Raw genomic sequence first — 14984 nt, forward strand, 5'->3', positions numbered from 1 at the left:
TTTTTAATGCTGAGAAGGGAATTTCTAATCTGCATCTCATCTGACTTGGCATTAGCTTTTCTATAAACATTTAATGTCCTTGAGAATATAGCATTCCACTATATTTATTTATGTTGTCAAATGGTAGCAACCTGGTAATTTACTGCTCCATATGGATTTTTCCTTGCTACATATAGTTTATCTCTTATACCACACAGACTTTCACAGCAACCTCAGGAACTTGCAGCCTTCCTAATGGAGTTATCTAAGGTGACATTCTATGTCCCACTCTCTTCATCTCTTTCAGCTTCTTGTACATTTTCTTCCACTGCCTACCAACTCGTAATATCCTTGTCTTTTTTTTATGCAGGCAGCTGCATTATATTATTACTGTATATTAGATTGGGCAAGCTGCAGATAGTTTGCAGCAGTTCTGCACACTTTACAAATATTGACTTTTTTTTACTAATCTACAAAATGAAGACTTTTTCAGAAATCTTCAGTTGATACATGACTTACACCCAACAAACATAAGTAAAATACACACCCACACAGAGTTAGTTAGGCCAGTGAAGACAAACTTTTTCATTCTTTCCAGATAATTCGTGTACACACTGTTCATTGTCTACAGAAAGACCTTGTCCGATCACTGTATATTTTGAAAGGCAATATTTATTTTTTTATTTATTTTACTTGATTGCTGTTTTCCTGCATTAGTAAGGTAGCACCAGGAAACAGAAGAAAAAAGACCCATCCACTCGTATACACATGTATATACATACACGCACATGCATACAGATATGCATATCAGCATAATACAAGAAGTCACAGTGGTGTACATGATCTAGTATATGCACATGACCATGAGGAAAATGAAACTGAAAAGTTCCCAAATGCACTTTCATGTAATGATCACTTCGTCAGCGGAGATAGAAGAATAAGATCGAAGACAGACATGAACAGTCAGTTGATGTACATGGATGAGATGTAGCTCAGACACCATTGACAAACAAGTGTTACCAGATGGTGGTGTTCTTGGTGGTATTTGGGTCTGGCAACATGCATGTCATAAAATTTTTATTATGTAGACAAGAAAGGGAACTGTTTACAAATTTTGCATGTGACAAAGCTATCCAGTTTGTATAGACCTTCACTAGTATTAATGTTACAGTACTATGTGGATTTAATGATAGAAGATTCACTGATATTTCTCGTGGTAAGGGAGTTACAGTTAATAACTGTGGTCATAATTTTTAGCATTATTAAACAAAGCATTTGATTGTTGTCCTGTTCTTATACTATGTTTATGTTGCTTAAGTCTAACCTATAAGTCTAACCTAAAGATCTATACCAGTCTGCCCAACATAAAACATATTATAGTTTTTACAAAGGATTCTGTAAACACAGCATGCTGAATTTTTTGGTGTTTTCAATTGAAATATTCTTTATAGTATTGTTTTTGCTGAAGGCTACATTTATATTAAAGGATTTAAGCAACCTGAGAAGTAATGTGAAATTATCACTGAAAGAGAGAAGTAAGATATACTTGGTATTAAGGGGAGGTATGGGTTTAGCTCTACAAGATTATTTCTTTGCCAGCTTAAGAGATTTATCAGTGAAAGATCTAGAACACTTTAACTTGGATCTATTAGAATATATCTTCTCAAATTCATCGTCAGTGAATTCTAGACTGCTTATGTGTAATGCCTGAAGGTACATTGACTGGAATGATGATAATTTAACTCTGTCATGTTAAACAGAGTAATAATGAATATAAGAACAAACATTGGTGGGTTATCTGTATATGCTAAACTTAAACAAGTTTCTATTCCTGTGGATCATGCATTCTAAAAATGGTAACATACAGTTATTTTCCACTTCCACAGTAAAGTTGGTAGAAGATAATGAATTGTTTAGTTAAGGGAGAAATGCTTGTAAATTTTCATTTGTTGGCCAAACATAAAGAACATCATACCTAAACCAAATTGCCATAAAAGGTAAGATATCCCTTAGTAATTTTGGTGCAAAAAATTTCATGTAAAGATTACTTAATATTGGTGAAGGAGGGTTACCTATCACCATACCAAATTTCTGAGCTTAATATTCTCCATTAAATTGAAATACATATTCCTTTTTACAGAATTTTATCAATTCAATAAACCCATAATTTGAAACGGGTTAATCGAGATCATCCAAGACGTCAACCAAATATTCTAAAAGGTTGATGTTATGGATGATGGTTGCATATTATACATATGCCACCATTGTTTGATTGTAGGAAAATATGTACCCATGACAATTAGAGACTGAGTGTGAACGAATGTGGCCTTTTATATCTGTTTTCCTGGCACTACCTTGCTGAAGCTGGGAGCAGCATTGCTGTTTCCTTTGGGGTGAGGTGGTGCCAGGAATGGATTGAATGCAAGCAAGTGTGAATATGTAAGTGTATGTATATGTATGTCTGTGTATGTGTATTATATGTGTATATGTTGATATGTATGTTGATGTATATGTACTTTTATGGGCGTTTATGTATATATATGTGTATATGAGTGGATGGATCGTTCTTCATCTGTTTCCTGGCACCACCTTGCAGATGTGGGAAATGGTGATCAAGTATAATAAAATAGATAAATAAAAAAGTAAAACTAAACAGATGCATGTCACTGTAAGTAGGTATTGTTGTATTAAGTTATACTTTTGTAATTACATTTGCTTAAAAGGTGTGTATTTAACAGGTATAGAAGAACTTGTTGCTAATTTTGATCGTGTTAACTTGGATGAAATAAGCACCGGTACAGTATCAAGCTCAAGTGAGATGTCAAAAAGAGAGAAACTAGAAAAGAAAATGGAACATGATAACAGTGTCATGGGGGAAGCTTGTGGAGGCTTAGCAGAGAGTAGTGTGAATACCTTCCTGCTCTCAGAGGTTGCTGCTGCAGAGGTATGTATTTGTAGGAATTGATTAAAGTCTGCTAAAGAAGTTGCTAGACATAAGTTCTGGAGTGTTAGGTATAATGCAAGATATCTTTGTGTCTCTCATTATTATTTTCTAAACTGTTAGAGTTTGAATATATTCATACTTCATCCCATTTAGATATTAGCAGAGACTAGAAAAAAATGTGCTCTGACATCAGAAACATGGAAGTAGGATAATTGGTCATTAGTAGTTCTATCTATCTATATATCTTTCTGTCTATATCTCTGATAGCTGTTCCAATTGGAACTCCCTCAGGGGTGGCCAGCAATAGAATCACCGTAATTAGTGAACTCCAGTGCTGCTTCTTAGCCTTTAGTGCCTTACCCTTAAAAGGCCATTGGTAGAGGGCAACTCTAGCAATGTTTGCAGAGGCTCCTACCTAATGTTCCACCAGACTACTGCTACCGAGAGATCCTGCCTACTACTTCTACCTAATCTTTCTTTTTACCTAATGCTCCATCTTAATGTTCCTGCCTACTATTATCTACTGCTCCTATCATTTTGTTAAAAGGCTGGGCTAGCACATAGTGTCATTGCAGGAAAATCTAGAGCTACGAAGAATTAGCTGTGTGAGTTAAGTGTTGTCAAGTTTTATGTGTGACAAGGAGATTGTATGTTTGTGGACAGAATGCCAATAGTCCACATGTGGGTAAGGCGGAGAGAAAGACGTCTACCTGGGTCAGAGGAGTGCAACTTGGCAACCACTGAAGTGCTTGCTCGCTAAGCAGCTGTCACTAACCCTCGATACCCAGGTGGGAGGTACTGGTAATATATCTCCCTGGTCAGTGGCTGCCTACAAACAGATGACTATTTTCATATTGTTGGATAATTTTTTTATTTCTGTAGAAGTTGTGTACATTTTTGACTTTCTTTTGTTAATTACCCATAGATCTTTTCCATTATCAAGATAGTATCAAGTTTTTAAGTAAATTTGTTTTAGTGGATTCCTCATCCATGCTAGAAAGTATCACTTTATTTATATTGGGTGACTTAGCTGGAGAGTGTGATCTTGCTTTGGAAAAACTGCTACATATAAGATCAGTTGAATTGTGATATCATTCTGGTCCTTGACAGTGAGATTAAAACTGCAGCATCAAGGTCTTCTCTAGAACTCATACAAATAAGACATTTTAAGAAAAATCCTCTGTACAACATAATATAGGCCCCCCTCACCAACCCATGGCTAACAATAGCATATCAGTCAATTTCCTGTAGCACACAATATCATAGTAGCAAGTGCCTCCAAAAGAATTAATCATCCTGGCCCTTGCCAGCTTGTGAGATTGAAGTTCATGACCCCAAATCAAAGCACATGGATTGCCATCGACAGAGTAGAATGCTTACAAATACCTATAACACAATATGCCAATTTATGTGATGAAGTGGATTTTGAAAGGAATAGATTATGAGTATGTGGATGGAAGTGGCAGTTATTTTTAGTAAGGGGAATTTAGTTACCTTAAGTGTGTACAAGATGAGATTAAATAAGAGTTTAACATATTTAAGTATCTTTAATACATATAAAGGTAGAACCTAGGTAAAAGATTAGTAAGTGATTATACTGTTTACCATGTTTGAGTATTCTTAATATCTAAAAGGATAGAGGATTGATAAAGGATTATTAAATGGCTGTGTTCCTCTGTTAGTCTCTTTCACTCTGGCCATTGTAATATTCAGTGACACTCTGTGTTCCAGATGTTCTCAGATCCTCTGTTGCATTTGTAATATATAGGGACACTTTGTATTCCAGATATTCTCAAATTTTCCTAGAAAGGATCTTGAATTTATTATTACAGTTAACTAGAATGTAATATTTTAAATAACATGATATGTAACTCAACCAGATGAGAAATATTTTGTTTTGTGTGCTTCCTTTTATTTATTTGTCATCACTGCCAGGTGTATAAGGTACTCCAGGAATAATTTCAGATGCATATTGAAGTGGGTGGTTAAGAATGACATAGCTTCAAAAATTATTAAGTTAAGTGTGTGGATTTTGTAGAGGCTTATGTGATATCTCCAAGTATACAGACCAGTATTTGGAAAAGAATTAGTTCATAGCATCTAGAATCAATGCATGGAGTGCTACTAAACTTCAGCTCCTGTGAAAAAAGATGCTGAGAACATGACCCAATTGTAATGCGGAAAAAACTATCGCAGCGAATGGCTCAAGGAATATTTCTGTATTGTGCTTTCAAATACTAAGCTTAGAAGTTAGGCTTTAACTTTTAAAACCCATCTGTATCAAGGCAAAGCATGCCAAAGAATGTTTGCATTCTACTCACACTAAAATTACTGCAGTGGACAAATGGTTTTCATCCTGCCAGACTGATTGCAAAAGATAGGCAGATTCTGTAAGTAGGTAGCCTTTGGCATTATGTCAAGAGCTTTGTGTGCACAGTCTTTATGGCTCTCTTTCAAGATTTGATGGTTAGTGATGATGGGGACTGCAGGGCCTTACTTTATGGTAGATTTTCCCTATTCATTAAACCCTCCCCACTTTTGACTTTTGCAATGTGTAAACTTCAGTATTGTAATCAGGGATTGTGGGTTAACCCTTACAACCACACTTGATCTAAACAACAGAGTTGTGAGAAGCTTCTCAAATGTTAACACAGTGCTCTCCATTCTGGACAACAGATGGAGCTTTTGAAAAAAAGAAAAAAAAAGACACCTTGAAAAGTGATGGGGTCATTAGTTTGTGAATGTGGAGAATGTTTCACCCAAAATATGGGTCATAAAGTCATGGCAACCTGCCATGCTGCTGCTTGCATTAGTGCTTTTAATTTGACCATTGTAATCACCGTCTTATCAGCCTCATGACTTTTAACTGTTTTATATTAAATGGTTATCCTAGGGAATATGGAAGAAAGAATATTACACACACATCTGTGTGGCATAGAATGTGACTTTTGGGATGGAAGCAGGTGGCTGGAAATTCAACCTCTTTTATTATTACTTCTAAAAGAACATACAGAGGAAGGAGTCAAGAGGGAATTTTTTCATCAAAGGCTCACACACCTGTTCCTGATGCTACCTTACTAAGGCAAGAAACGTCGAACAGGTATAAAAAAAAATCTTGCATGGTTGCCTTCTATTCCATTTATTTTGAATTAGATTAAGTAATGCAGCTGTTAGACTATCTAATAGTTCATGCGAGTTTTTCCCTGAACAAAAAGCGAGTTACACCTTTTGAACTTGCTTGGCCAGAGGCCACAGGAGCTTTTTACCATCATTTGGCATACATTGTCCATTACTGTGCATCATCTTTCTCTTAACTTCTCACTTTATGATCATCTTTCATGAAATTGCCATACTAATTTTAGCCAAACTTGATAGGGATGATCTTTTGGTGGTTCCTTTTCAAAATTATGTGTAATCACCCTGACCAGTGCTGAAGGTGCCCATTGTTACTAAGATTAGTCCATCCTTTAGCTTCTCAAGCTTTACACATTTTAGTTATCTCTTCTGAAACTACTGGGCTAGTTTGAATAAAACTCAACAAGGATGGCCCATAGATTTGAAAAATTAGATGCATAGAAAGGTTTTGGGGAAAAATATTAGCTTTTTAGATCTAAAAAGTTTATGGATGGCATACACTCTGTTGTGGTTGAAGATTCTTTGGAGACCACACCATGGTGGATGTAGCATATGGCTCTCATAATGTATTGTTTGTCCAGTATGGCATCTTCTACAGCTAATTCTGCATATGTACCTTTCTCTCTATTCTTCCACTTTATTTCTGTTTTGAAGTCTGTTGGGGATGAGAGAGCTTGGGAAGTGAGTCAGTTGTTGTTCGCTGATGATACAGCGCTGGTGGCTGATTCATGTGAGAAACTGCAGAAGCTGGTGACTGAGTTTGGTAAAGTGTGTGGAAGAAGAAAGTTAAGAGTAAATGTGAATAAGAGCAAGGTTATTAGGTACAGTAGGGTTGAGGGTCAAGTCAATTGGGAGGTGAGTTTGAATGGAGAAAAACTGGAGGAAGTGAAGTGTTTTAGATATCTGGGAGTGGATCTGTCAGCGGATGGAACCATGGAAGCGGAAGTGGATCATAGGGTGGGGGAGGGGGCGAAAATTTTGGGAGCCTTGAAAAATGTGTGGAAGTCGAGAACATTATCTCGGAAAGCAAAAATGGGTATGTTTGAAGGAATAGTGGTTCCAACAATGTTGTATGGTTGCGAGGCGTGGGCTATGGATAGAGTTGTGCGCAGGAGGATGGATGTGCTGGAAATGAGATGTTTGAGGACAATGTGTGGTGTGAGGTGGTTTGATCGAGTAAGTAACGTAAGGGTAAGAGAGATGTGTGGAAATAAAAAGAGCGTGGTTGAGAGAGCAGAAGAGGGTGTTTTGAAATGGTTTGGGCACATGGAGAGAATGAGTGAGGAAAGATTGACCAAGAGGATATATGTGTCGGAGGTGGAGGGAACGAGGAGAAGAGGGAGACCAAATTGGAGGTGGAAAGATGGAGTGAAAAAGATTTTGTGTGATCGGGGCCTGAACATGCAGGAGGGTGAAAGAAGGGCAAGGAATAGAGTGAATTGGAGCGATGTGGTATACAGGGGTTGACGTGCTGTCAGTGGATTGAATCAAGGCATGTGAAGCGTCTGGGGTAAACCATGGAAAGCTGTGTAGGTATGTATATTTGCGTGTGTGGACGTGTGTATGTACGTGTGTATGGGGGTTGGGCCATTTCTTTCGTCTGTTTCCTCGCGCTACCTCGCAAACGCGGGAGACAGCGACAAAGTATAAAAAAAAAAAAAAAAAAAAAAAAAAAAAAAAAAAAAAAAAAGATAAAAATAGGTAGATTTGATGTTGTGGTACTCATGTATGATACTTGTAAATTTCTCAAAGCAGATGTATGCAGTGGTTCCAGTGAAATGGTGCCCTCACCTGGAACAAGTCAAGTATGTGCCAGGTAGTGGGTTAAGAACTGCCAGTCCCTGTGAAGAGTGTCAGGATCCATCAGAGAACTGGGTGTGTCTCACCTGCTACAGAGTACGTATATCCACATCCATAATATATGCCAACCTCCTTGATAACAGTATTCAAAGGCATAGGTTATACTAGATGCAGTAACTGCAGTGTGGAGAAAATTTTGCACTCATACCTCTCTTGGCTGTCTTGCAGGAGAAATTAATTAGTGTAGAAAAATGAATTAGTGCAGAGTTTAAGATGAAGAAATAGGTTCTGAAGTTAATTCTGTTAAAATTGGAAGTACAGAAACTGAGGGAACAAGGTAAAGACCATGAAAGGTGTGATGGGATGAGTATGGAGCTTAGGTATCTAAAAATTATAGTTAGTGGATATGAAGAAAGATTTGATTTAGCAGATAGGATTCAGGTGATACACAGAGTATAGTAAAGAATCTTCCTACTTATTGTGTGAAAGTGTGAAAGGATTTTGAGAAATGCTTGTTGGTCTAGCCTCACAGTTACAGCCTTGCTCTCATGATACTGTAATATATTGATTGCTTGAGACGTTTTTTGTTATTTGCCATAATAGATGTTATATTGACTTATTATTGTAATAGAAATAACTATAAAGTGGGGCTACCATGATTATTAGGAAATTTGTCTCACATTTGTAAGTACCAGCCTTACCAAGACAGCACAAGTCATATTCATCATTTTGAAATTCACTGGACCCATCTGGGAAGATACCTTTTTACCAGATCTAATGGGTCTTTTCTAGATGTCTTTACGGCTGTCCAGCTTAAGGAAAAGACAAAAATTAATACTGAATGTATTGACAACAGAAGCAAAGAAGTGCAGATGGAGCAATTTCTGAAGCTGATCAATAGGCACAGAGCATAAATTTTGGTATGAAGTGCAGACCTAGGGTCATACTAACAGAGGTACACAAGAAACTAAGTAAAGCAATGAAATTACAAATATGCACTGATAGAGGTGTAACAGCCAAGGAAGTTTATGGTCTGGTTGATGGAAAATTTAGAAAAATGCAGAGCACACAAGACCAGTACTTTTTAGCTAAAGGGGAAGTCAGAGACATAAAGGTTGAAAAACATCAAGAAATGATCCCGCTGAGAATTGGATGGCGCCAAAATGAGAATGATTTGTAAAGTAGGTCAGTAGGCATAAATCACTTAATTTTTGGTTTGAAGGATCATACACCAAATAAAGAGGAAAGGAAAAAGAAAGAAATGCTTATCAAAATCTTCTTAGAGGCTGTAGAATTGCCAGATGCACTTATTGGTACTAATAGAAAGGAGAAAAATAGGTGGTTAAACTTGAGATGTAAAGGGGTGAGCAGTTATAGTTAGGTTTTAACTTGTAGTCATCTAGCTAGGAGGCACTTATGCAATCAAAGAAACTTAAAGACAAGGTGGAATTTAATGGTGTACACCAAATGTGGTAGATTAAAGGGAGGAAGAAAAGTAAAGAATAGATTCAAAAGGCAAAGAATTGGAGACAACAAACAAAGCAGGAGAACAGAGCAGCCATTGCTGCAGAGTCTATTGTATTGTTATGAGTGTATACAAATATTGATGGATTAGTATTTAATGGTAAAGAGCAGGAAATCAAGAATCACATTAAGGAAAGTGCACTGGCCTGTTAATGGTGAGGGATCAAAGGCCAAGAAGTGACACTGGGGTTCACCAGATATGGAAACTCTTTTGCCATGGCCACCCCATTTAGGGAGTTCTAGAAGGGAACAGTCTTCAGAGACAGAGATTGATAAATAAACTAAAAGGACACTACATGCATCAGGTATGTACATCTAATTTCACAAATACTGCAGATAGGAAAGTAGTTTACCATTAGAATGTTTCACACTTGGTAAACCATAACATCACATGATTACTGTTGCTGGTGGCAAGTCTCTGATGGGCCATTTACAACTCAGAAGTGGGCTGATGTGATTGTTGCTTTACCTACACCACTAAGCTGATTGGCAGTTCGTAGATGGCCTAATTTAGCTGTTGCTTTCCTTACACTGCCAAACCTTAGAACTATACATCCTTTCTAAGACTTGGAACTATACATTCTTATAACTTTCTTAACAGGTATGACCTGTTATTTTTTGAGGTAAGGTTTGTACTTCTCGCAGAACTTTTAAGTCTTTTCTTCCTCCTCCCACCTTTTCTCTCTCTCCTTAGCCTTTTTTTCTTATTTCACAGGAGGCCTAGCCTTGATGAGCTTTTGATGTCATGTGACCATTACACTTGATAAAGTTGTTGACTAGAAAAATTTGGTATTGAATTTGAATATGCCAAATTCACCATGCAGTTTGTTTTAGTAAAAGATGACCATGTCCTGATGACCCTTATTTTAAGGATACTGATGTCCCTCAAGGAGAGGAGGCCTTTCTTGTAGAGTATAATGTCCTTGCATAATGATGGTTGGTCCCAAAGGAGCATTCCATCCGTAACCTTGTTAAACCAAGGAGGTTCATATCATTGTTTGAGTGAGTTAGTTGTTTACTCAGAGAGAACATAAAGAGTCTTTTATCAAAGCTTTTCATTAAATTTTTATGCATTTTCTCTTTGCAGGTATTGTGTGGGCGTTTTGTGAGAGAACATATGCTAATGCACGGATTGACAGAGGAACACTACATGGTTCTAAGCTTCTCTGACCTGTCTGTTTGGTGCTATGCATGTGATGTATATGTGCATCACCCGGTAAGCAAGCAGTTATGCAAGCAATCGTCATTATCATTAAATAGTTACCTGCAAAAATTTTTTGCTTTTGTTGCTTAACTACATATAGTTAGCAGTATTCTGTTTTCAAAATATGAAGATATAATGACCTGTGATAATTACATTTTTTAAGAAACAGTGGTTGGCTTTGTTCTTCACCGTAAGCATCAGTATGAGAAATGTGTTTGGATTTCTCTTCTTTTATTGATTATTTTTCAAATCATTACTATTGCTCCAATCAGTGGTTAGCCTTATATATTCATGTTCTGTATCAGCATTTTGGAAGCTATTGTTTTTGGAGAGTGATGGAGAACTAAGGGCATATGCTCAGAAGTCTCATCCAGACTTTACTTTAGACAGCAGATCATAAGGAAGGGCCCTCAGAACCACAGTACAGTGACCAGATTGTTAAACTAACTAGCAAGCAACAGGCAACTTTTGTCCAGATTTGAGTGTACTTGTTCGGAGAATTCTCTTGCTGGTTTTTTTTTGTTAAAAAGCAAGTGACCATGTTTCATGTTTTTATGGAATGGGGCCAAATGAATGTCATCAGCTCATCATTCATTTACACCCAGTTGCCCAAATTTTCTAAATTGAAAGTAGTATATGAAGACTATAAAGCAATATTCAGGCAAGCCACCCATCTCTGACAGGACCTCAGATTTGATTGATTCTCTAATTGAAATGGAATTGATCCATTTTCAGTTATCTGACTTAGACAAGCCTCCCTTACCCAGTATTTAGAGTAAAATGTATTGCCAAGTGCCATTCTGAGAGCTCAGATTCTGACTAATTATTGCAGCAGAAAGCACCCAGAAAGGGATTGATTTGCCTCATGCTGAATGTGAAAATTGATTCACAGTAGCTTATCATAGTTTTAGATTTTGTTGTAGTATTTTTTGTATTTTTTGTAGTTTTTTTAATTTTCCAAAAGAAGGAACAGAGAAGGGGGCCAAGTGAGGATATTCCCTCAAAGGCTCAGTCCTCTGTTCTTAACGCTACCTCGCTAATGCGGGAAATGGTGAATTGTATAAAAAAAAAAAAAAAAGATTTTTTTGCAAGCTGTTTTGGTGATCTGCTGAATACAGCCATTGTAGGTGCATGTGTTAAGTCATGAAGAGAGGCTGATTGACTTAGTTGCAAGTTTGTGACAGGCACTTGCTTCCGTGTTTCCATAGGGGTTGGCAATGTGTACTGATTTTGCTTCATAAACAGCCTATAATTCAAGGGTATTTAGAGAGGAGGTTTCTAACTATCTGAGTTGTTTTATTTTGCTGATTTCTCCCTCTTTACACAAACTAACTTGTCCTAAGATCAAAGGTGCCACACCACTGGTTATTGCTCTCATTTATTCAGGCTGTATGGTGCTGCTTTGTTGGAAGAATAGTCATAGAGCCTCTGTGTTGTTAAGTGAATTTTGAATTACTGGCCACTATCAGTACACATGAAAAGTAATGCTTGAGACTGAGTGTGAATTAATGTGGCCAAACCCAATGTTTTTTGCTAAAGGTGAGACATTATAATATAGGAACAAATCTTTTTCAAGACAGTTCTATAAAACTTCTGTGGAACACCTACCTGTCCTATTCATTCATGATACTTAAAGAGTTCATTATCATGGAAGAATACAAACCAGAACATTTGTCAGTTCTTCCTAGCACTTGTAAACCTTTGTCAGCAAGGAACATATCATGTTGGAATGAGAAGTTGGCATGCCTTTCTGTTGATTCTGGTACTCCTGACTGCTAGAGCCCTTGATGCTGGTTAGTGGCTTCTTTGCTTTCTTAAAGTTTGTAGTTGAGTAAGAAAAAAGATCTGTCACATTCAAAAAACACCTTCTTAGATGAAACAGCTGGTGAGATCTGGTCATCTTCCTACACATAACTCTGAAAATGCCACCATCTAAACAGGATGATCCAGTTTAGAATCCAGTTTGCCTGTTTCATTTTTTTCATAAGGCCCCACTTCCCGTACATAGGTATGCTCTTTAATCATCACTGAGCTCAATCAGAAGGTAATAAATGTCAGTTTTGAGCAATGAAAAATGAAATATTTAGTGGAAACAGAGCCTTTGAGCATGAGCTTATATTTCCTCCTCCTCCTCCTCCTCCCCCCCCCCCTCTCTGTCTCTCTCTGTCTCTCTCTGTCTCTGTCTCTCTCTGTCTCTGTCTGTCTCTCTCTCTCTGTCTGTCTCTCTCTCTCTCTCGCTCTCTGTCTCTCTCTCTCTCGCTCTCTGTCTCTCTCTCTCTCTCTGTCTCTCTCTCTCTCTCTGTCTCTCTCTCTCTCTCTCTCTCTCTCTCTCTCTCTCTCTCTCTCTCTCTCTCTCTCTCTCTCTCTCTCTCTGTCTCTCTCTCTCTCTCTCTCTCTCTCTCTCTCTCTCTCTCTCTCTCTCTCTCTCTCTCTCTCTCTCTCTCTCTCTCTCTCTCTCTCTCTCTCTCTCTCTCTCTCTCTCTCTCTCTCTCTCAATTAAATAAGTGTGAGCCTTTACAGTAACAGGCCTAAGGCACAGTAGGTGGAGAGGCATATGGGTTTGGTTGCTGGAACATACACCTGTAATGTCATGTACTGTCTACACATGCAATGTCATAAGGCTGACCAGGTTTCTCAATGGTTATTGACTGTATGAATGAATATTAGGCAACATGCCATATATACTCATTTGAAAGTTGGCAGTTGGCAGCATTTACCTTGATCATAACCACAAAATCAAAAAATTTTGGTGGGTCTGGCATATTAACATGAAGATGTCAGTATGCTGTGATGGTAGAGGAGCTTGAAATCTTGGTGAATACCTCCCTGTTTGAGATGTAAATGGTAACATAAACCTGCAGAAGTATAAAGATAATTTCAAATACTACATGAATTTCTTTCATACTATTCGCCGTTTCCCACCTCAGCGAGGTAGCGTTAAGAACAGAGGACTGGGCCTCTGAGGGAATATCCTCACCTGGCCCCCTTCTCTGTTCCTTCATGAATTACATTTATTTTATTGTTTTCTAAATCTCTCTTCATTGCCCTCATAGTTCATCTCTAACTCCACATTTATTACACTAATACCTAGTACTCTTGTTTTTTTCCTGTGATTGCCATTTTCACTTGTTTACTACATTTTGCTATTCTCCTCATTCTCTACTTGCTCTTCCCTGTCTATGACTTTTTCACTTGCCTACTTTACCTTATTGTTCTTTTTGTTCCTTACTTGCTTTTCCCACACCTTAACAGCTCGTCTGCTGTATTCAAAGTACTCTCCCAAATATTTTCTTTCATCTTATGTACTCTTTCATATTTCATAGATGAAAAGAAATTTTATTTTATTCGCTATTAACTTCATGCTTTGTTTTCAGATATTGTTTGAGGCAAAAAGAGCAGCTCATCTAGACAAGTTTGGGGAGGATATTCCTGAATCATCATGAGATTGCCCAATAAATACTATAGCATGAGATTTTTAAAGTTCATTATAAATTAGTGCAATACGGATGTATGAAAATCGCATTTTGATACTGAATTAAGAAATACCATGTCTTTGCATTGTGCACAGTTTTAGCATTATTCTTTTTTTCATCATAGACTTTTCATGACTGATAGCATATATTTTTTTTAAACTCACTGTATGTGGGTTTAGGATAGTTTTACTTGTATATCTGATGATAATTTGATTAAGTACTTTACTCTTTTAAAGTAGAATTAGTTATTGGCATCCATTTGTCCTTTTGTTTTAAAACCCTGGATGTTGAACACCAGTGATATTGGATAGCGCTGAATTCACTGTACTTTAACCAGAAGTTTAGTTAACCTCTAACAGATATATCAGTATACAAAGGGTTTTACCTCAGAATCTGTAAGGTGAGCCACATGGATTGATTGCATGTTTCACATTTTTCTTGGGATTGTGGCAGATGTCTGAATTTTCAGGTTAGTCCATTTTTGAGGGGATACATCTTGATATGTTTTGCAGTAATATGTATTTATGAGACAGAGGAAGCCTCAGAAATATATTGTATCAGTGAACCATTTTCAGAAGCTTTAGTGGTAAACCAGTCTAGTAGTGGAGCATGTTATGATAAAGGGAAAGGAAACAGTATGTTGTTTAGATTTAAGATAACGTACTGTGAATAGGATAGTATGTCTAGTTTAGAAAATTTGTATGTAATGTATTATTTGGATGATGTCATCAGTGAGGCTGAATTGCTTTTATAGAGGTTGCCACAAGAGTATCAGGACAGTGTGGGTATGATGGAGAAAGAGAAACAGCATAGTGGAACAAAAATTTAAGTTTAGCAGTTGGTGAGAAGTAGACTAAAGAAAAAAAGAAAGTTCCAGAAAATAATGCTTATAGGAAAGATGGAAAGAATTTATGAAGTCATGAAT

General features: G+C 37.2%; 1 protein-coding gene across 6 annotated transcripts in view; it reads left to right on the top strand.

Moving 5' to 3' along the window:
* HDAC6 (histone deacetylase 6) overlaps positions 1–14628 on the top strand; it is a 132379-nt gene extending 117751 nt beyond the window's left edge. For 5 of the 6 annotated variants that reach the window (XM_071691112.1, XM_071691110.1, XM_071691114.1 and 2 more), the window contains exons 28-31: positions 2718–2923; positions 7811–7954; positions 10470–10598; positions 13961–14165. In XM_071691112.1, coding sequence (XP_071547213.1) covers positions 2718–2923; positions 7811–7954; positions 10470–10598; positions 13961–14029 — 548 coding nt within the window. In that variant the 3' untranslated portion in view covers positions 14030–14165. Of the gene's footprint in view, positions 1–2717; positions 2924–7810; positions 7955–10469; positions 10599–13960 lie in introns of all 6 variants that reach the window. The other variant, XM_071691113.1, reaches the window with a different exon arrangement.
* The last annotated feature ends 356 nt before the right edge of the window (positions 14629–14984 follow it).

This window comes from Panulirus ornatus, chromosome 50 (assembly GCF_036320965.1).
Source record: "Panulirus ornatus isolate Po-2019 chromosome 50, ASM3632096v1, whole genome shotgun sequence".
Lineage (NCBI taxonomy): Eukaryota > Metazoa > Arthropoda > Malacostraca > Decapoda > Palinuridae > Panulirus > Panulirus ornatus.